The sequence below is a fragment of the Rhinolophus sinicus genome, chromosome 8 (genome assembly GCF_057876585.1).
Source record: "Rhinolophus sinicus isolate RSI-liver-muscle chromosome 8, RSI-T2T, whole genome shotgun sequence".
In the NCBI taxonomy this organism is placed as follows: Eukaryota; Metazoa; Chordata; class Mammalia; order Chiroptera; family Rhinolophidae; genus Rhinolophus; species Rhinolophus sinicus.
This window is the reverse complement of record NC_142508.1, coordinates 39788960-39811286: the sequence shown is the minus strand read 5'-3', so window position 1 is coordinate 39811286 and position 22327 is coordinate 39788960. Positions and strand designations below refer to the sequence as shown.

General features: G+C 57.0%; 1 protein-coding gene across 3 annotated transcripts in view; it reads right to left on the bottom strand.

Moving 5' to 3' along the window:
• Positions 1-365: 365 nt before the first annotated feature.
• Positions 366-22327, bottom strand: part of STRN4 (striatin 4) — a 26010-nt gene continuing 4048 nt past the window's right edge. The window contains exons 1-18 of one of the 3 annotated variants that reach the window (XM_074316216.2): positions 20127-20147; positions 19086-19189; positions 18466-18539; positions 17347-17425; positions 14894-15091; positions 12533-12674; positions 9190-9349; positions 8499-8612; positions 8041-8156; positions 6105-6280; positions 5973-6020; positions 5469-5590; positions 4142-4312; positions 3853-3993; positions 3313-3411; positions 3047-3133; positions 1540-1763; positions 366-1283 (exon numbers count right to left, since the gene is read on the bottom strand). In XM_074316216.2, the coding sequence (XP_074172317.1) occupies positions 1594-1763; positions 3047-3133; positions 3313-3411; positions 3853-3993; positions 4142-4312; positions 5469-5590; positions 5973-6020; positions 6105-6280; positions 8041-8156; positions 8499-8612; positions 9190-9349; positions 12533-12674; positions 14894-15091; positions 17347-17425; positions 18466-18539; positions 19086-19114 (1926 nt within the window). In that variant the 5' untranslated portion in view covers positions 19115-19189; positions 20127-20147 and the 3' untranslated portion in view covers positions 366-1283; positions 1540-1593. Of the gene's footprint in view, positions 1284-1539; positions 1764-3046; positions 3134-3312; positions 3412-3852; positions 3994-4141; positions 4313-5468; positions 5591-5972; positions 6021-6104; positions 6281-8040; positions 8157-8498; positions 8613-9189; positions 9350-12532; positions 12675-14893; positions 15092-17346; positions 17426-18465; positions 18540-19085; positions 19190-20126; positions 20148-22327 lie in introns of those variants that run through there. The other 2 variants (XM_074316214.2, XM_074316215.2) reach the window with 2 other exon arrangements.

Genomic DNA, 22327 nt, shown 5'->3' with positions numbered 1-22327 from the left:
GCATGTGGAGGTGGGTGGGGAGGGAAGGGGGGCCTCACCGATACCCATCACACATTGTGGGGAGCTGTTGAGAGGGGCGAGTTGTCTTGAGCCTGATTGTCACATCATCTGTTTGTGGGGCTCTGCCCCCAGGGGAGGCAGCACTTAGGCACAGAAAGGAGAAGCACGGGGAGATTCGGTCCTGTGCCCCCACTTCCGTCCCTCCACCCACACCCCCGCCTAAGCTCTGGGCCCCTCTGGCCCCCCTTGCTCTACCACAAAACCCCAACCCATCTATCGCCTCTGCAAGCTCCACCCACCCCGGCAGGGCTGGTTACTCCTTCCCCCAAGTCCCCGGTCCCCTCGACAATCAGTACCACCACCCATCTTACTCCAAAGGGTTTATTGAGACAAGTTTCACATACAAGTCCAGGACAGAGGGGATGGGGCTTATGAACAGGAATCTGGAAAGGGGGCCTGAGGGCTCAGGATGGAACCCAAAAAAGAGTGAAATAAATAGAGGAAGATAGTGGAGGGCCAGGAGAGGAGACTGACAGACTATCACACAGTGATAACGACATGGGGGGAGGGGGGCTCCATTAAAATCCCATTTATTTATACAGATATACAGGGAGTTACGGGGGCCCAGGGGACCCCACTCCACCCTCTCTTGCCTCAGGGAGGGGCAAGAGAAGGCCTTCTCTCCCCCTGGGTGACCTGGTGGGGGTGGAGGGGGCTGTCCTTGGAGGAGTGTTGGGGAGGTAGGGGCGGGCACCTCCCCAGAGGGCATCACCTGCTCCCCAGGCAGCTACTGACCCTGGAGGCATTGGGTAGTGTCTGGAAAGTTGAGTTGAGGGAACTGGAGGGGAGGGTGGTGGACTGGGTGTGCTTAGCACTCCCACTGGGGATAGCCCAGGTCCAGCTGGCTCCATGGCTCCCCGAAAGACCCAGAGCAGGGGCATCTGGGGTTCCTCCCAGCAGTTCCCATCCAGGTCTGGGAGGATGGAGAGGAGGGGTCAGGAGTTCAAAGAGAGAATCTGGCACCTTCTGGCATCTTGGAAAAGCTGATCCCCAAGGACACTCAGCCCTGGTTGTGCTACCGCCAGAAGGCAGGTCAGAGACCAGGAGTGGGTGTCAGGGCTGAGAGGAAACTCCCAGAGGCTATCTTGGAGGGTGGTTCCTGAAGGAGGCAACTCCCCAGGCTGGATGCTGGGGGAAGGGCAGACCATGGGCGAGCGCCTCCTGGGGAAGGGGCCTTTAGCACCACCAGGCTCCAAGGCAGGCGGGAAGAGGCTGGGAGGCACCTGTGGGAGACAGAAGGGAGGGGAGACTGAACCATGACCTCCAGGGTATAAGGAGTAAGGCAGCTCTGGGTCCCTCTAAGCCTCAACCCCGCTTCTGAATGTCCAGACGCGATCCCGGGTGCCAAAACTGTGACTACAGAACTTGGCACCCTCAGAAAGGCCAGGCGAAGGGGTGTGTTTAAGGGCCCTGTCGTGGGTGATGATACAGGGGGTTCTGCCTTCCTGAGCCAAGCCTGCTTCCTTCCCAGCCTCTCACCTCCGTCCCACCTGCCCGGCCCCGATCCCTGGCCAGGGCGGGGCCAGGTGGGCATCATACAAAGACCTTGGCCAGGGCGTCGGCGCCCGCACTGGCGATGAGGGCCTTGCTGGGGTGGCAGGCAACAGCGTGGATGGCCTCCTCGTGCTTCTTGCGGTGGGCCGTGATCTCTTGCACACACGTTTTGTTATCCAGGCTCCACAGACGAAGGGAGCAATCATGGCCTGCGCAGGTGTGGGAGCGGAACGAGCTGTCACCCAGCAGCACCGTACCCCCCAGACCTGACCCCTGAACCCCTCAGCCGGCCTCTCCAAAGGTCCTCAGAGTCGGGTGGGGGCTCAATCCTTCTCCCGCTCACCTCTGCCCAGTTACCTCCTGATGTCCCTCCTACCATCCATCCATCTAGTTACCAAGGGTTTCCTGAACACCTACTGTGTACTGGGTCCCAGGGGTACAGTGAACAAAATGGGCCAGTGTCCCTGGCCCTGTGGTGTTGACATTCCAGTGTGGGAGAGACAGTAAATAAGAAAACAGAATAAACAATGCCAGGTGCTCAGGAGTGTGTGGGTACAAGTCGGTCAGCGTGAGGACAGAATGGCCAAGGGCTACAGGGAGAAGAGCCTTAGGGAAGGCCCTGAGGACCGACAGGAGGCAGTGTGGCTGCCACAGCCTGAGCAGGAGTGTGGGGAGGTCGGAGAGCCGGGCTCAGCATGGCGCCCAGCTTTGAGGGCCATGAGCCCCTGGAGGGAGACGGCCTGACTTTGTGTCAGAAGGATCAGGCTGGCTGACGTGGAGGCCGGCTCTTTTTGTCCTTTTCTGGGGGGACCTGGGCCCTGCACTGCATCCTCCCTGCCAGGGCTAGATCTCACTCACCATCCCCTCACCTGTCTCCTCGGAGACAGCTGCTCCTGTCACGGGGCAGATTGGGAGGACGAGATGGGTCCAAACCCATCCACTCCCCCCAACTGCTCGCAACTCTGCACCTTCACTTGCTGACAGCTCGCTGACACACCACGAAGTGTGTGGCAGCCCCACCCCCATGGCAGGTCTCCCTGACCACCCACATACACCCTTTACCCCCTGGGGAGCAGCCCCCCCATCTGCCCAAGTCCCACCCCCATCCCTTTGAGGCACAGCCCCAAGGTCGCTGGGCCTCGGTCGCTTTTAACCACAGATAGCAGGGCAGCACTGAATGTGAAACAAGCTAACAAGCTTTTGGGGACCGAGTCAGATAGACCTGAACCTCCAAATGCCTGCAACTGGCTGGGCTGTGCCCAAATTACATAACTTCTCTGAGCCTTAGTTTCCACATCTGTACAATGGGGTAACAGTACCAACCTCCTAGGGTCATTCAGATTAAATGAGATGATGTAGGAAATGCCTACAGTGCTTTCCTGTCACCCAGTGGCTCCCTGCCCCTGCTTGGATTACTCTCTCACCAGCTGCCCCAACTTGGGGCCAGTGCCCAGCCCTGCCAGGAAAAGGAGCCAGGAGGGTCCCAACTTACTTCCCGACATCAGGAATACACCATTGGGGTCCACGGCCAGGCACGTGACCGCGTCCAGGTGGGCAACCATGGAGTGCACACATTTCCCTGAGGGGAGAGGGGCGACAGGTTATTGTCCCACTCGCCACCTTGCCTGCGAAGGTGAAGAGGCTAGAAGGGACGCTCAGAGCCTCCAACAGACCCCAGCGGTTCTGTGTCTGAGCCTGGTCCATCCCTGCCTCCCACAAGAACAGGGGAGTCGGGGAGCTGGGAAGGCTGGGCCTCACCTGTCCGGTTGTCCAGGAAGCGGATGCCTCTGTCATCATGGGCGGTGATGGTGAGGGGCTGGTTTGGATGACTCACCACCTGGTTGATCTGGGTGGGGCCTAGAAGGAAAACAGAGAGCGAGGACATCAGGGGCACATCGGGGGACCAGGACAAAGGCAAGAAAAGGACCACGCTCCCACACCCTGCTTCCACCTAGATGATGGGGGGGGACACCCAGCCTGCACCCTTCCATGGGCCTCACTGGTACAATGGGTACTGGGGCCTGCCCTGGCATGGGCAGGAAGATGACAGCCATTGAGACAGCTTGCCCACGCCACTCAGTGGGCTGATGTGTGAATCCCGGACACGCTCCCTCCTCTCAGCCCTCCTGAGACCCCTGCTGTCCGTAAAGGCAGTAGTTGGGACCTCATCTCCTTCCAACTCAGAGCCCCAGAGGGGATGGGGAGCCACCTGCAACTGAGCAAGCCTTGGATCACCAAAGCACAGAACTGGGGCCTTGGAGCATTCAGATGCCAGCCCCCCGCCCCGGGCCCCCTTACCGCTGCTCCCTGGGGACTCCAGCGTGAGGAGAGCACTCTCAGCCTCTAGGTCATACAAGACTGTGTCGCCAGAGCAAAAGGAGGCCACGATGTGTGCAGGTTCGATGCTGGTAAAGGCCACTGAGGTGGGGATCCCGTGATCTGAGGGCAGAGGGGAGCGAAGGCTGCCTAACAGACCAGTCTGGCCCTGGGACAGGGGTGCAGGAGCCACCCTCCTCTCAAGGCCTCCAGCTCTGTACAGCTCCTGTGGGAGCAGTCATAGTTCCCACTGTCCCTGTCCCCCACTCACCGCTGGCTGTGGAGAAGGTACAGAGGCAGGTGGGGCTGCTGCTGCTGGGCTCCCAGATGCGGACAGTGCCGTCGGCGGAGCAGGAGGCCAGGCGTTGGGTGGGGGGACTAAAGGCCAGGCCCCACACAGCGTCCCCATGGCCCTCCAGGACGTGGCTCAACATGCTCGGGTCTAGACCCACCAAAGGGAGGACGGACTGTGTTAGGGCTGCGGGCCCAGATCCTGGACAACCTGGGAGCACCAGCTCTGCCACCCTGCACCCAGCTTCATACCCATAATCGTCATGCCCTCAGAGCTTCACCACCGCAGCCTGCCCTGGTGGCTGTTCACACTGCCCACCAGCTTCTCTTGGAATATTTCAGGGCTCTGAAGGAAGCCCAGCAGGGAAGCCCCAGAGGGCAGGGATATTCCTCTGTTCCCTGCTGTCCCCCCGGGGCCCACAATAGTGCCTGGCACAGAGTGGGCACTTGATACACAATTTTTAGCACTTAGTTAGGGGAGAAGGAACAATGGCGATTCTTGGCAGCCTGGGCCCTGTGGGTTGGCCCCACCCTTGGTCCCAGCAGTCTTTTCTGCCCCCGTGCACCAGACTTGTCCAGTCACTTCAAAAGGTCATTCCCACAACTGCCTCCCTGGTCACTCAAGTCCACATGGGGGACTCTGGTCGGGTCCTGCTGACGTTCAATGTGTGGCAGCTCGATTGGCTCAGAGCACATTCTGCCAGGGACTGACCCCTGACCTTTCCCAGGCTGAGGCTGCTCTCTGGAAAATCGTGTTACATTCCTTGCGGGAGACACCGACCTCTAAACTCTGCCATGACAGGATGCTGCGTGAAGCACGTGTGTGATCAAAAGGGTTATCAACAGAGGTATCAGAGAATAGGGGGACAGACACAGAACAGAGGTGACAGTCTGGCCTACTTAACTCTTAAAGGTGCCCCAAAGATGAAACACAAACTCCCTACAAGCTGGCCCAGCTAACTTCTCCTATCTCATCCACTCTACTTTCGCCTCACCCACTCCCCCAACCAACCACATAAAGACACTGGCCGAGCCTGAGCGCAGCTCCTCCAGGGCCCAGCTTCCCTGGGCTGAGCCCCCGGCCCTCACACTGATTCTGAGTCAGCTCAACCATCTGCTCATCTTGTGTGACGCAGTGACGTGCTGAGTCATGCTGTTCCACGCTTCACCAGGCTGAGCGTCCTTGGTGTTCCCCCCAATACCTGCAGCGTTAGGTATAGGCGAATGCTCTATGTGCTAAGGGAATGACGCGGCCCCAGTGGATGATGGGTGGGCGAAAGGGAGGGAGGCAGAGGGAGTTGTCTCACCGTAACCATCATAGGGGTCCATGTTGAGGTCTGGAATCTTCCAGCTGTGGATGCGGGCATCTGCCCCACCACTGTAACAGTATTCACTGTTGCTGCCCAAGGCTACTGCCAACACGGGGCCCCTAGAGGATACAAAGGGGGAGACAAACAAGTCAGTGCTTGCCCTTCTCCAATCCCTCCCTGGGGACCGTGAAGTTCTTTCTTTACTAGCATTTTCCAAGGATGGCCAGATAGAATTCAGCATCTGGGGCTCTTGTGCCACTGGGCAAGTAGGCTGTCCCCTGCCTCCCCCCACCCTCCAGGTCTGTTTCCTCCTCCAAAGGCTGTGCTGAGAACGAGCTGAAAGTGGACAGTGAAAGTATGCAGAGCACCAGGAGTGAGGGGTGTGTGTGCAGAGGGTCACAGGGACTCAGAGCCCTCCTGCTGCCCTGCCTCCCGCCATCGGGCCCCTGGAAAGGCAGTGAGCAAGCCAGGGGTCAGCCTGCCTTTGGGGCATCTCCCTACCTGTGAGCCCGGAAGGCGTGGATAGGTTCCACGTCTAGTGCAGCATTCCTGTGGGGAGACAGATGTCACCCAGAGCCCCCTGTCACCCAGTCCCCTGGGCCCAGCCCTCCAACCCTGGGTCGCTGCCCTTACTTCTTGGCTGTGACAGCCTTCTGCAGGTTCCAGAGTTTAAGTGTGCCATCCTCGGAAGCGGTGAGCAAAGCCGACTGGCTGTGGTGGAAGGCCAGGGCACGGATGCCATCGTAGTGTGAGCGCAGGGTGAATTTGGGGTTCCATGTCTTCTTAAAGGCATCTTTGCTGTCAGACAACTGGGGTGGGGGGAGCTGCCTCAGGTCTTCTCTTCCACCCCGGCAGACACTGACATCCAGGACTGCAAGGATCTGTCCTACCCCCACCCCAGACCCCCAAGGAGCACCCCACAGACTGGCCTCCAGACCTGGACATTACCCCCTTCCTCCTGGCCCTGCAGTGTCCCCCCTACTCACTCAACAAGTTCCCACAGTGTGCAGGGACTGTAGGAGACAGGTTCTGGGGAGACAAGTGTCCAAACCCCTGGGATCTCACAGCTTAGAGGGGGTTGGGGAGACACTCAGGATCGCCCACCAGTGCGTAGGCTTATGAACTACGAGCAGTGTTATGAATTAAAAATGCCCTGGGCAGAGGCACCCGCAGCCTTACTGCCTCTGTGGGGGTCGACTAGGCTTTCCTGAGCAAGCGGGACATGAGCAGGACCTAACGAGACAGGGGAGGGGACTGAGTAAGTGCATGTGCCAAGGCCCTGAGGCAGGAGGCAGCAAGGTGGGGTCCTGGGGTGCAGCCTGAGGGAAGACCTGGGTGGCAGAAAGCAAGGAGGAGAGTGGCAGAGGGTGAGCCCCCGTTCAGGAACCTGCATCTCATCCTAAGTGAAGTGGGGGGCCGAGGGAGGGTTTAGAGCAGTGAAATGACAGGTTTGTTGCAGCCGCCCCATGGGAGGCTCGGACTGGGGAAGACACTACGAGTGGCTGCAGAGGGAAGAGTTCAAAGAGAGAGGTTAAGAGGTCATAGGAAGTCTCTCTGGAAAGAGAGGGCATTTAGACATGATGCTGGGGCAGGGAAATGGGACAAGTACACACAGTGGGGAGAAACAGGGATACTGCACATGCCCTAAGGCTTCGCTCTCCAAGTGCAGACCCAGGGAGGGCCATTCGGGAAAGAGCAGACTATCAGGCAAGCCTCAGTGCCCTGCCCCAAGAAGGGCTTCAACTCTGACGAACCCTTTCATCTAGGCTCTGTCACCCAAGGTTCCTGCCTCAGCTGTCACTTCTGCCACACTCTTTAGGGTGAGAGAATCTACTGTGGTGTGGGGACCCCTCACGCGCACAATCCCCAGGAGGGGGTCAAACTCAGGCAGCTCCCAGCCTCCCGCCTGGCCTCCCTTCCCAGCTTCCCACAGCAGTCGCCCTGACCTTGCGGGGCCACCAACCACCTATCCTGCTAAACAGAAGCCATGGGGAGTGCTCTGCCACAGGAAAATGCACACACATGCAGAGTTCGAGATTCCCAGAGAGCCAGCTGCCTCTCCATGTCTCGGGCTCACACACCAGCCTTAAGGTCCCCTTTCATTCCAGCCCAGCTGCCCTCCCTAGCCCCCCTATGCACCAGAATGACATGAGGTTTTGGTTGCTGGCTGGAGGCCATTAGCTCAATTCCTGCGTCCTGCACGGACTCTTACCCTCACTGCCGCCAGCCCAGAGCCCCCTTCCTCCTCTGATGCTGTATTTCAAATTCTGTTCCCCCCTCGCCACGCCCCCAGCAATAGTGGGTCCTGGACTTGAGATGCCCATAAGCTGGGGCCGGAGGGAGTGTCGTCTGGAGAAGAGCCTGGCACCGTGATTAAGATACCGAGTCTTCTAGGCCCTGCAGCTTGGGGACCCTGTGAAGTCCCTCAACCTGTCTGCGTCGGCACCCCTTGTCCTCATGGGTAAGGGACTGAGCACAGGCCGTGCACACAGTCAGCACCCAGGAAGCGCTGGCACTGGGCAGGATGCCCAACAGGGGTCGTGAGGGGCGGGGCACCCCGAGAACTTACATCACAGCTGAGGTCGTTGTCATTGGTGACGGTGAGATCTGCCAAGTCCCCCAGGCTCACCTCCCCGCCCCCGATAGTGTCCATGATGAAAACGTCTGAGGAGAAGCCAAAGGAACCTGGTGGGGGGAGGGGAGGGAGGGGACAGAGGGGCCGGGAGAGAGAAAGAGACAGAGAGAGGCAGAGAGAGAGAGATGAGGTGTGAGAAAGAGAGACAGGGAGAGGACAAGATCAAGAATCACAGCTGGAAAGAAAGAGACAGGGACAGACAGACAGGGCAGGACAGACAAAAAGAGGGGGAGACAGACAGACAGACGAACTTTTGGGACAGGGAGGCTGCAGACTAGAGGCCAGGCCTCGACCCTGAGGACACAGAAGCCCTGGGCTTAGCTCTGCAGCCTCCCTCTGCTGTGGGTGTCGCGGGCCCTGCGGGACTGGACCAGAGTGTAGGGGCCTCTTACCTTCGTGTGGCCGGGGCTGGGGTGTGCCAGGAGGCGGGCCAGTCACTTTGGGGGGCAGCCCATCCACATCCCGAAGGTCGGCCAAAATTCCCTGGAGCTTGACCCGCCGGCTTTCTACAGGGACGAGGCACCGGGCAGGAGTCAGCCACCAATTCAACCAAGCCAGGCACAGGTGATACCTGCCACCAGAAGCCTCTCCTGCAACAGTGGGGAGGCCGGGGAGCCCTGGCCCCAGGGCAGGGGTGGGGGACAGGCAGAGGAGAGCCGCTGAGCCGGGAACCCCTCTGGGCGGCCTTGCTGGAGCCTGTCCCCAGTCATCCTCCGTGACCCGAGGGCCTCTTAGCTCAGTCACAGTATGGGAGGAAGATGGAGCAGTGCCCCATCGGCCTCACCCCCTCGGCTCCCCATCCTGTTTCCTCCCTGAGGTCCGCCAAGATCTGGACGCACGCGTGCGGAGAGCTGGAGGCCCTGCTGCAGGAAGAGCCAGGCCTGCCTGTGTCCCCACAGGGATTTTCCAGGGAAGAGGTGCGGGCCTGGCCACTGTGGAGTGGGCCTCGTTCTCCTCGGCTGCCCTCGTCTCAGGAAGTATAACTATCCGGTGCGGACCCCAGGGCAGGAAGCAGCTGCAGGCAGCTGTGTGTGCCCCCAGAAAGCTCCCCGAGGAAGGCTGGACAGAAGACCGTCCACTCACCCAGCTCACGGTGGGGCCCCTCTGCAGCACATCGCCGAGGGTCCGGAGAGCCCTCCCCGTCCTCTCCTGAGCCTAGAAAGTCAAACTCGTTGATGGCATCTTCTGAGTCATCCTCCTCATCCTCGTCCTCCATTTCGGGCACCAGGGTCTTGGACGGCAGCTGGGCATGGAGAAAACCAGACCGGTCAGGGGACTCATGCCCAGAGGGCAAGCCTACCGGGTCTTGGAACAGAGAAGACAGGGCTCCCTGTTTGGAACTGTGGTGCAGCAGCAGCCACCAGCTCCCCCCACCAAGCCCCACACTTTGGGAGCTGTGCTCCCCCTGCTGGGAGCCTTCAGAGGCTGCACCTTACTAGCGCTGGGTGGGGCCGGCCCCCAGCCTGCTATGGAGACCCCTCCCTCCTCCGCCTCCAGCTGTGATCCCCTCACAGCCCTCCTGGCTTTTGCTCCCCACAATCCCTGCCTGGCAGCACAGTATTTCTCCTGAAGAAAAGCCGACAGACAACCTGCCTCAGGGGAGAGGGACGATGTTTGTGTCTATGTGACTGGCTGAGTGTATGGAGGTGCACAATAGAAGTGAGAGCAGCCCCGCGGGTGTAACAGTAATAACAGCCCTCATCAAACACTGCCGGCCCCTCTGCATTATTCAGTGCACTGAGTAAGACTCACACATATGATTTCACAACCCCAAATACGGACGGTTATCATTGCTGTAATTATTCTTCCCATTTTACAGATGAGGAAACAGGCTGAGCAGAGTGAAGGCCCTTGTCCCAGGCCACCAGATCCAAGCCATCCCCTCCACACTAAGACAACTCTGGGGCATGGGCTTCCCTGGGGTTCTCCAAGTCTTCCTTAGAACTTTCCAGATTAGCTGAACTTTAGTTTTCTTATATAACCAGTATGTTCTGCTTGCAGAATGATAAAAAAAGCCAAAAACAAAAACAAAAAAAACCATGGTTCCTCCACTCTAAGAAACAGAATGCAGGGCAAGTGAATACTGAGTTTGCCATTTTCCACGCTAAATCATCCTGTTTTCCTCAGTCCCATCCCAGACTTGTGGATTTAGGAGCAGCCTGGCACCTGCATTTCCCACATGGACACCTTTTAGACACAGCCTTATGAGATGACACCTTGCATGATTCTTTACCCTCTCATGGTGTAAGCATCACATTTTATACAAAGTACCATCCAGGGGCTGTGCACACAGAACCTTCAAGGCTTAAAGGAGTTCCAGAATTTTCAAAGACAATTCTGGTATCTTAGTTCTGCTGTAAGCATGTAAAAGCATACCCAGCCCAGCACCGGGAGGCTGACGACCACCAGACTCGACCACTGCCTCTTCCAGGGAACCTTCTCCCTCCTAAGTGATTCCGGCCTGGACCATGTCTTGGGCACCCACGGAGCCGGCCTCAGTGAACAACTTGAGGGTGAGGCTGACCCCCTCCAAGCTCAGCACCCCAAGCTGGGTCTGGAGTGGTACGAATTTGGAAGCAACACCTTGTAGGCATCTGTGAGGGACCAGCCTCTCGTGGGCAAGGGAGGCCCAGAGGGCTGGCACACGGGCACTTCCTCTTCCTTTCCAGAAGACCTAGGGCCAGGGTTTTGACAGCATGCCCAGAGGCCGTGGCAGGGGTCAGGGTTCCACAGGACTGTACAGGTGCTCTGCAAGGCCCACAAGAGAGGGCCTGTGACTGTTAGTGCCACAACACTGCAAGTATCACTACTACCGCCACCACAGAACGCCTGCATGGTTAGCCACTGTGCAGCCAAGGCCTTTCTAGGCGTGAACTCATTCAAATCAAATCCTCTGCAGCCCCCAGACAGGGACCCTCAGCCCCAGAAACTGAAGCTAAGACCATCAGGTGCCCAATGTTACACAGACAGGACAGTGGACACTCGGGGAGTCCCGGGCAAGGCTTTCAAATCAGTCTGGTCACTGACGGTCTGTTGTGTAGAGACAGGGTCTGGGGAGGTGTGAAACCCCCACACACTGAGGCACCCCACAGGGCAGGTGGTACAGGGGCAGTGACAGAGTATGAAAAGTCAGTGATAATTTCTGACGAGGGGTAGGAGGAACCAGCACTTGGGACCAGGGGACAGCAGTACCGGGGAGCTCGGGCTCAGACACACCCTGCTTCTCCTGTAAGCCAAGCTCCAGGGTTTTGATCTGTGTCCTCCCTTCCACTCACTACATTCACTGAGCACGTAGGCTGGGCAGGACCCTGTGCTGAGCCACACTGGGGACATGGGACGGAGGAGAGGCCAGGACAGACCTGGTCCCTCACAGGGATGCGAGGCGGAGGACACAGACCTGACACGAGACAGGGAGACCAAACCCCCAAGAGGTTCCTGAGCTTATAAGGGGAGGGCAGCAAGGGTGAGTCAGGGAAGGCTTCCTAGAGGAGTGGGTGTCTGAGGTGGGCCTGAAGGAGGGAGGGAGAGAGGGAGTTCTGATGGGGAAGCAGGTTAAAAAAAGGCCGTCTCGCACAGATGCCTCCTCTACAGGCACACGTCCCTGTCTCCACTGTGGCATGTCCCTTTGTATGCGACTGCTTACAAGCCCGCCACCAGCCACAACTCCTCTACGTCGGGAACTGTGTCTCCATACCCTTGCTGGCAGCAGAGCTGGCCCGTGAGACCCAAACTGACGTTTACTGGACAAACGAGACTATGCTACGCCTCAGGACAGCACCATCGAGATGGCAGGGACACAGGCTGTGGCAGTTAAGGAGGGGGGTGAAATGTGGTATGCGCCATATTTTGAGGTCAAGCTGAAGGGATCTGGACTTTACCCCATGAAGTGTCCCGGGCCTGGATCCTGACACCAACAGCAGACGGACACTCACATCCTCCGGAAGCCCCCATGGAGCCCTGCCCCCACCCAGCCACATTTATTCAGGGTGCCGGGGAGCACCATGAAAAGACCCCCAGAGTCCCTGCCTTGTGGAGCTTACCCTCTATGGGGGGACAGGGAGCCACTGCCACACCAAACAATATCTGAGCATGACTGTGATCAGACTGGCCCAAAGGAGAGAGCGCTGTGGGGGCACCACGGGGTTGGCCTGGTCTGCAGAGTTCAGGAATGACCTCTCAGGAGCACCTGAGCTGAAGCAGGGAGGACGGAGAGAACAGGGGCACAGGGGTACAGAGGCGGGCCCTCACAGTAAAGACCTAGGCGCCTCTGAAGGCTACTGAGGCAAGGGGATGGGGACTCGAGGATGTGCTCAGGCCACACACAGACCAGAGGGAGTCCCCCGGCACCTGCAGGGGCACAAAGCAGGTGGGTCCTCTGGGAGGAGAGCAGGGGAGGGGAGGAGCACTTGCTCTGCTCACACCTCACCTTCACGCGCTGCTTTTTGTGCTGCACACTGTCCAGCTCGTCGTCCTCGTCGCTGTCCTCGTCCTCACAGCTCTGCAGGAAGGGGATCTGCTCCAGCACCGAGCCGCCCAAGCGCTCTCTGCCATCTCTGCCCGCCGCATTCCTGCCACGACAGGGGGGGACAGGGGGGGTTAGTCCTGTCAAGGGACAAAGCTCCGATGGGAGGGCACCAAGGCTTGGTGGCCAGAGCCGAGACCCAGCTCTTGGGGCTGAGCCCACCCTGACCCCGGAGGAACCCTGACTGGTCACACCCAGGGCCGCAGCCCCAGCCTCTGCCTGACAGGTGATCACCCCAGAGCAAAACTTCATTTGGACCACAGACTGGACCCACCTCCTCACTTGAGTTCTGAGCCCGAGTTCCAGAGGACTGGCCCCCAACCCTGACCACACATGTCCCCGATTGTCCTGACTCAGGAGAGCTACACAAGAAAGTGCCACTGACTCCGCAGCCCCCGTTCCCACGGCCTGGTCAAACCACAAGCGCAGGTCAGGGGAGTGGCAGACAGCCCCAGCAGGAAAGAGGAACTGGTCACCCATGCGCAGGCCCTAAGCCAGCCCGGCCCTGGGCGAGCATGCACTCGCCCACTGACAGATGGCACTCCTGGCTCCACCTTCCAGCCTGCTGTTTAATGCCCAACTGAGTGACAAGTTTTAGCAAAAGAAGTTATTTGCCAAACCTGACTCCAGGTAGAAAGGGGGTGGAATTCAAAGTTCAGATAAATGCAAACAGTCTCCTTTTTTGCCACTAGGCTGATGCTCTTGTCAACGGCCGGGTACGTGGTGACTGCTCCGGAGAGACCTTTCCGCCAGCTAGCCGAGTCCAGCACGCACTTCCTGGCCTCCGCGTGCACCGCCTCCAAGCAGAACATGTCTGTGCTCAGCTGCCAGGACACCATTCTCAGGGTTTCCTCCCCCACAACTGGCTGCCTTGGCTCAGCCTCCTCCTGCCCTTCTCTCTGGCCTCTCGAAAGAGGAGAGCCCCCAGGGCTGTCCTCGCACCTCCTCTCTGCGCCTGCCACCTACACTCTCTCCCTTGTGACCACCAAGTCCTGTGATTTTCACAAACCTCCCATGTGCTGGTGAACTAGTTACACAGGAGTCAAGCCCCTCTCCCCGCCACCGCCCCCCGCTCCAGGCTCGCTCCTCGACACCTGCACTGGGGTCACCAGGCACCTCCTCCACTCATCCGAAACGGCCCCCTTGACGTGCCACTCATCTTCCCCATCTCAGCCACTGCTGCTCCCAGCTGCTCAGACCAAACTCTGAAGGCAGCCCTAATGTCTTTCCTTTCTCCCCACATCCAATCCTTCAAATCACGTCAACTTACCCTAAAAACCCATCGAGAAGCTGGCCACTTCTTGCCCCTCCACCTAACGTCCCCCATTTCTCACCTGGACACTGCCATCCTCTCCCAACTGGTCTCCCTGCCGACTCATGCCCTCATTCAGCCGCTGCTTCTCGAAGCAGACCAAGTGTATCAGATTACGTCACACCCCAGCTGGAAACCACTGGCTTCCCACAACCCTCAGACTAGAATCCAAACTTCTTATCATGGCCAATGAGGCCGTTTGATCTGACTCCTGAGATTTCAGCCTCACCACAGACCACAGCCCCACATGCTCGCCCCACTGCAGCCACGCTGACCTTTCTGCTGATTCCCAAACATGCCAGGTCTCCTCTGTCTCGGAAACTGTCCACTTGCTGTTTCCTCTGCCCAGAATATTCTCCCTCCACCTACTTGTGTGGCTTACCCTCCATTTCCTGCACTTCTCTGTCCAAACTTCACCTCCACAAAGAGGTCCTTCCTGCCCACCTCATCCAAAGTGTTTCTATTTCTCCCATCAGTCTTCCTTATTACCCTGCCTTTTCTTCATAGCACCTAACATCTCATTATTTATTCTGATGGGTAACGATTATGGATGAGAGAATGAGTAAGAGCCAGAGGGCAGTGACTATGTGTCTTGTTCCTTGCCAGGTCCTAGCATGAGGCCCAGGGGCTGCCTGAATCAGCAGGTGCTCGATTCAATGTCTGCTGAGGGGTGTACAGGGCTAAACTTCAGCAGAGAGGCCAAGCTGGAGATGAGCCATGGTGCATGTATCAGCACAAAGGCGAGGCCATGGGAGCATATGGGCCGGGGACCCAGAACAGAATCAGGCTCCCACAATGAAGGGACAGAGGGTTCTGGAACAAATGAGCCCAGAACATGCTCCAGGAAGGAAGTGGCCGGCAGAGCCTCCACGAGTACTGCTGAGTTTTCTGACAATGGCCTTCATCAGGAGGGAGAAGGCAGAGGGCTGGATCCACCAGGCCCACGGGCTCACCTCTTGATCTGCTCCTCGATCTGCTTCACCAGCAGTGACTCCCCGCCACTGAGCCCCCCAGGGCCCGGCGTGGCCCTGGGGCCCCCTTCACTGGGCTCCACGGCCCCATTGAGCTCCAACGAGCGGCCCAGTAGGGACCGCACGCGCTTGGACCGCATGTCCAGGATGGTGTCGGTGTAGCCCACCTCTTCCAGGTACCTGCGGGGAGGCAGAATCAGTGCGGGGCAGGCATCTTGGGGCTTCTTTTGATACTGCAGGCGTATATGAAGGACAGCAACTTGGGATAGCCTTTTTGGAGGAGCAGCTTAAGACTATACACCAAAATTTTAAATAAGCACGTCCTTGACCCCGCTGTTTCACCTTCCAGACTACTGCCAGTGGCAGCCTTCTACACGGACAGTGCTGTGACAGATGCTCGCCGCGATGTTGGGCAGGAGAGCCAACCTACACGTCCATGGACGAGGGCTGTGGAAGCAAATTACTGATGGGACGCTAGGCAGAAACTAAACGAGGCAGAGCACCAAAAAAAGATGGCCACGACAAATGGCTTAAAGAAAACTGTAAGTTACGTGTTCTGTACAGTTCAAGTGTTTGTCTTAAAAGTGTTCATGAGTACGTAAGTATAGACTACACACACATACAACTTGTAGTACGCTACCCTCTCCCTCCAAGGCCAAGAAAGATGTATATTAAACTTATGAGTAGGGCTGGCCCTAGTGGCTCAGGTGGTTGGAGTGCTGTGCTTCTAACGCCCAGGTCGCCAGTTCAATCCACATGGGCCAGTGAGTTGCGCCCTCTACAGCTAAGATTGTGAACAACAGCTCTCCCTGGAGCTGGGCTGCCGTGAGCAGCCAGAGGTTGGCGTGAACTGCTGTGGGCTACTGTGGGCTGCCGTGGGCAGCGTGAGTGGCTGGCGAGAGCTGCCGTGAGCGGGGGGGAGCAAGGCTCATCTACCAGCATGGGCCAGGGAGCTGTGTCCTACACAACTAGACTGAGAAACAACGGCTTGAAACGGAGTGAGGGGGCAGGCGGAAGAAAGGGGAAAAAGAAACAAACAAACTTATGAGCAGTCAGTGACCTCTGGAGAATAGGACTAGGAACATAAGAGGAACTTTTGCAACTTATTCTATTCACTTCTACAAATGAGCATTTATTACTTCTGCAATCAAAAAAAAATATTGAAGCCAGTCAGTACTGGTCTAAAAGCTAACAACAAAAAAAGGTGGGGGGGATTATGGTTATCAGTGGCTTCAAAAGATACAAGCCAAAAATTAATTAATTAATTAAAAAATATGCAAGCCAAGAATTCCTTGCTGGTCCTCAGAAGGCGCCTCGAGAACCTTTTTCTGTTTACTGTGACCCTGTCCCTTTGGGACCTCTGCCCCCGCACATTAGACAAGACTTGCCTTCACTGCCGTCTCATTGTGTGCCGGCGTGTGTGAGGCTCCCCAGCAGAGGAGAGGCGGGGGAGCATGGGGGTGAAGAATTTGGGCTCTGGGGGCTCTGGGGACGGACCGATGGAGATCATACCACAGACCTTCCACTCATTAGCTGTGACCTTATGCAAACAGATACTCTCTCTGCACCTCAGTTTTTTAATATGTGAAAGTAAGGGGAACGCTAGCAGTTATACCACATGAGGATTTACGTGACGCATCAACGTGAGCCAAATGTTACCGGCGCCCGGCACACACTAGCTGGTGAGTGCTGCCTGTCATAGTCATTTTTATTGTTTGAACACCCTAAGCTAGCAATTGCGCTTCTGGATATTAACTTAAGGAAATTAAGGATACAGAGAAATAAGGAACCCCCTGATGTTTGTCACACTGTCTGTAAGAACACCTTCAATGAAATACAAGAAGGGGCTAGCTATAGCAAGTCATTGTTACCCACCTCACAGACTACCATGCAGTTCTTAAAATGATGCAACACAACTAATTTATATGGAAAGACACTCACAACACTTAGCAAAACCAATGCATTACAAAACACTGTGAGACGGTGTTTATAAAGTGTGTGCGTGGACACACACACACACCATGACTGAGAGTATATGTGCCAAAATGTTTATGGGGGCATGACATTCCTTGGGTGGTACAATTATGGAGTGATTTCTATTTTCTCTTTGTGTTTCCCTAGATTTCCCAAGTTTTCTAAAACACACAAATGTCTTGAATAATAAAAAATAATTCAACGTCACCCTTGGGGAAAAAAGCGAGAGGCATTTGGGGCCGCTTTCCCTACATCTGGCTCCTACAGTGAGTCTTCCTGCCCTCTCCCGGGCAGGGCTCCACCCACAGGGTGACAGGCCATCTCAGCTGTGGCCAGCAGGGATCCCAATAGTTCAGTGTCCCCAGGGGGGCCAGGAAGGTCTGTGGGGCCTTCAGGCTTATCTCCCAAGCCAGATGTGTCCCCCCCCAACTCCCCGCGCCCGGAGCGCTCTGCACACTCACTGTCGGAGAAGCTGCCGTCCCTCCTTCCACACCAGCGGGCTGTTCTCCAGGGTGACCGACTCCACCGGGCCATTGGAGACTGGAGGGTGGACAGAGGAGGCAGGCCATTAGTCAGGGCACCACCACATTCCCATCACTGTCCCCATCTTCCTCAGCCTCAAACCCCAGTTGGTCACTGTCACGGGTCCTGCAGAGTCCTTCTGAGTGTGTGAAACCTCCTCTCCCTTCCGCACGCCTCATCTCTAGTCTCCTGACCGGTCATTCCCCAAACCATCCCCAGACGATCTTCAGACTCAGTTCTGTTATTTAATTTTCCTACACAGGAAGCCGGCCCAGTTCTGAGGGAACAGGCAGACTCGACTGGGTTCAAGTCCAGCTCTGCCACTTCCCAGCGGTGTGGCCTTGAGCTGGTTAGCTTACCTATCTGAGCCTGTTTCCTCTTCTGGGAAATGAAGTTAACAATAGCAGCACCTACCTCTTGGGATTGTCGTGTGGATTAAATGAGGTATCTATTTATTCTATTCATCAAATACGTTACTGGACATCTACTACATGCCTGGCTAGGTCCCCAGGTGACGTCAGTAAACAAACCTCCTGCCCTTGTGGAATCCACATTCTTGGAGAAGGAGTCTGACATACAGAACAATAGTCGCCATCGGCCTGGCAGCGAAGGCCGTGGCATGTCACCTGGCACCTCACCTCGGCTGCCCCACGCCACTTGTCCCGGTCACACCCAGTCGCTCCTGTGTTCTCACACACCAGACGCCTGCCTCCCCTGCAGCACATTCCCGACTGCCCTGCTGGTGAACTGATCCCTCCTTCAAGGAGCGGAGACTGTAATGGACCTTGTGTGTGTGTCTCTATTTCACAGACGGACCGCAGGCAGGACGGGCCTTCTTCACCACTCTCACCCTCCCGTCCCCCCCGGGGCCAGCACAGTACCTGGCACAGGCGCCCAAGGGGAGGAGCACTGAGGGTGAGAGCCACCCCCTCCCCAGGCCTTCGGCCAACTCTGCTTTCTGTGGAACAAAGGGAGGAGGAAGCGGCCCATCTCGGTGCTCCTCCAGCTCAGGCAGCTGTGTTGGGAGGGGCAAGTGGGGAGGGTCTGAGGGCGGGTACCTTGTTCTGACAGGTCCAGTTTCTTCTCTCCCTGGTTCGGGTCGGTCCCAAACTTCAATTTATGATATTTGGCCCTAGAAGAGAAAATGATTATGAGTAAGACACAGAGGAGTATACAGGGCCAGTACTCACCTCAGGAACCCCAAATCCCACGGCGCCACCCCCATCCACTCTCTTATCTCTGAAGCTCCCCACACCCCACACCCCCCACCATGAGGAAGCAGCCCTGGTGGAGAAGCCACCACCAACGGCGTTGTGAAGAACCCACTCTCTGGAGTCTGGCAGACTGGCATGCCAGCCCAGCTCCAGGAGTCCTTGAAGGAGTCCTCACCCTCTGGAAGCCTCATTTGTACTCATTAGGCTGCTGGCAGGGATGAGACAATATGAATATATGGTGCATGGCACACAGTGGGCCACCAGCATCATGGAGACTGTCACTAGTGTCCATCCTGAATCCACCGACTATGTCTTATTCTGTCCCCTCTCCTAGAACCATGCAATACTGGTGATCTGATCCCACATCTCCCTGGCGGGGAGGGAGAGCGAGCAGCCAGCCCCGACCCCCCACACTCCCGCTGAGGACCGACTTCCCAGAAGGCAGCACCGGGGCAGGGGCCCACCTCTCCTGCTTCAGCGCATACTCTAACATCTTGATCCGTCGTACCAGGTCTGCCTTGAGATTCTCTTGCCCTTTCCGCTCTCCCTGGAGGAAGGCCACCTGAGCCTGGGGGGACAGAGGGAACGGGAAGACAGCAGGGCTCAGCGCCAGCGCCTACCCCACAGTGACATGCAGCAGCCATTTCTTCAGGCGTGAAGACCCTAGACCAGGGTCCCGTGGAACACGAGAGGGCATGCTGGACCTGCTTCCAGAGTGCCCTGCCATGACGTTACAATGAAAGAGTGAGAGAGGAATCCTTAACGCCCGCAATGGAAACAGGGCCAGCTTGGGCGTGACCTGTCCCTGCCCTGTAGGGAGAGGCTGGCTCAGGGACTAGGTATGAATAGCCCTGGGCTTCTCCTCCACCACCGGAGGCAGGTGCCGTCCTGAGGCTGCTGGTGGAGGTTGTGTCTCACTATTCCTACCAGAGCATCTGTCTCTGGGAGGCGTAGGAAGCTACTTCTGGAGTTTAGGGACAAGAGTGGGTGGCTCGGATCAGCTCCCGTTCCCATACAAAAGCTTGACGACCCGGCCCCCACTGCGGGAACCAACCGTCGCCCTGGAGTCTGCCCAGGGTGAGGGAGACATGTCACAGACATGACCCAGGGCCCCTGCCAACCACTTCACACCATCTGCTGGCATGGGCTGCTCCAGACTGCGCTGGTCTGTCAACAGGTCTCCTGGAGCCTCTGGGCCAACGGCCTGCGAGGCAGGATCCTGGCCCCGACCAGGTTCCGGAAGTCTTGTGCCAAAGCCCCGAGTGCAGGGCTCATCCTGGCTTCTCCCCAAGTGCTCCGCTGTTCCAGGCGGGGGCAGCCTGAGCTCCAGGCCGGGCTCGGCCACTTACTTGCTGCAAGATCATAGGCCGGTGATCAGCCTCCTCTGAGCCTCCATTTCCCCTTCTAGAAAATGGGGCTCGTGAGAGTACCTGCCCTTCATGTGTTAAGTTCTTCTCAGTCCAAGGCCTAGCACAGAAGAAGGGCTAATAAATGCCAGCTCCTACCTCTTACTATTTCTCTTCTCCCCGTCCGTTCTTCCAGTGCTGACATGCGTCCAGTTCTTTAAGGGAGCTAGGGTCCCTCTGAGCCCTGACACCCATCCAGCAGGGACAGGTATGTGGCTTGCAGGCCGCCTCCTCCCCTGGGCAGCTGCATCTTCCAGAGCCAATCCCTGCGCATCACGTGCTTGCTGAAGAACTTCAGTGGCCCCACCGGAAGTCCCCAATCTGGCCCCAGACACCTCTTCCAGGCAGTGCCCATTCTCAAAGCCTTATTCCAGGACTGCCAGTTCTCGGCAGCCCTCAGATGCCCACCCGCACTGCTGTCCTTCTCCCTGGAGCTCGAAGGGCACTGACCTATGTGCTCCGTGCACTGGGAATACAGCAGTCCGTGCTCACCTCTGCCCTGCTCCAGGGACCAGGTCTCTCCCTCACATTAGCAGAGGACTGAGCACGTGCTAAGTACTGCCTGGCACTGGTGGGGGCCGGGGGCAGGGGAAATGGGCACACTCCAACACTATTGGGGGGTCATAAACTGAGGCACCCATCCTGAAGGGCAATCTGGCCGGATCTATAAAACTATTAAATGCACACTCCTTTCGTCCTAGCGGTGCCACTTCTAGGAATTATAGGAACTTATCCTACTTGTGGGAATCTATTCTACAGGTATAATTGCAGTGGGAAGCTTCCTTTTGAAAAGATAAAAAGGATATACATGCACTGATGTATAACAAAAGTATCATTCATTCATTCACACAAAATATTGACTGAGCCCCAACTACGTATCAGGTACAGCTGGAGACAGAGGACACACAATGAACAAGTAAATACATGTCACCAGCTATGCCAAGGAAAAGCAACTTCATCTGCCCATGGAGAGAATGGGACTTCTTTCCCCCTCAACATTTTTTTCTCTCTACACTTCAAATGAACACACGCGTACATAAATATCTAAGGCCAGACAGGCGGACTCACTGTGATCAACATCTCGGAAAGTGGAATTTCTGTCCTTTGTGTATCTTCTCAGCCTCCCGAATCTACTCTGTCCATGAGTCATTTCAGAAGGTGGGGGAGAGGTGGAGAAGAAAAGGCTGACTGCCCACTAGACACAAGCCCTGAGGGACCTCCTCACTGTCCTCCCTGCCCTCCTGGGTTTCCGTTAGCGAGCCTCCCACTTCCCGGCGCCAGCTCAGCCTGCTGAGAGCCTACATTTGTCCAACATCCAACAGAGGTGACTTCCTATGACAGGCCAGTCCTCCTGTGTGAGGAATTCTGGAGCGGACGAGTGGCCCTGTCCCACAGAGCTCTCAGTCCACCGCAGATGAGCACGAGCACTGACAACAAACATACCACCAACAAAGGATGTCGTGGGAGGAGGGACACCCAGCCCACTTTCGGAGTTAAGAAGTGACAGTCCTGCTAACAGCAGAAGGCTGATGAGAAGCTAGCCGGGGAGTGGAGTGTGCTGCTGGCATACGACAGAGACAAAAGTCGCAGAGACGACTTCAGGGGCTCTAAAAAGGCTAGTATGGCCACATCAGAATGCTACAAAGGTCATTTCAGCTATAACGTGGAGAACTGGTGGCTGGAGGACTGGGTGTGGTGGCAAGGCTAAAGGCAGAGAGAAAGACAGTCCCAGAAATCCCAGTGGCCTAGACTAGGAGGGGGCAGAGGCAGGGAGGGATGAGGGCATTTGAGGTAAGGAGAAGGGATTAGTAAGACCTGGGGGCTACTCTGTGGGGGAAGAAAATGGAGAATCACTCGGCCCACTCTGCTGTTGTCCCCTTTGCAGTTCCTCTGGCAAAGGAGAGAGAAAAGAAACAGACACATGTGGCTGAAGTGTCTCAAAGCAGTGGAATCCCACAGAAAGTGCAAGTGCTGGTGGCCAGTCCCTCCGACCTGGCAAACACCTGCAGCCAGCACTGCCTGAGCTGCGAGGGCTGTGGTGGGCTGGCAGGTAGGTCTGGGATCTGGAAGTTCTCCACGCCCACATCCACCCACTGGCTAGACGGTTAGAACGTACACAAGCTCAGAACCATTCTGAGACACGACTGCCGCCTCTCCGCCGGCTGTTCCCTCTCGCCAGCCAAGCAATGTCTACAAGGCTTCCTGAGGCCCTCAGCATCTGTCCTCTAGGAACTGCTGCCTCTCTGCACCCCTCTGCTGACCTTTCTGTCCCAGCCCCCAAGGGAGGGGCTCCCCAGTTG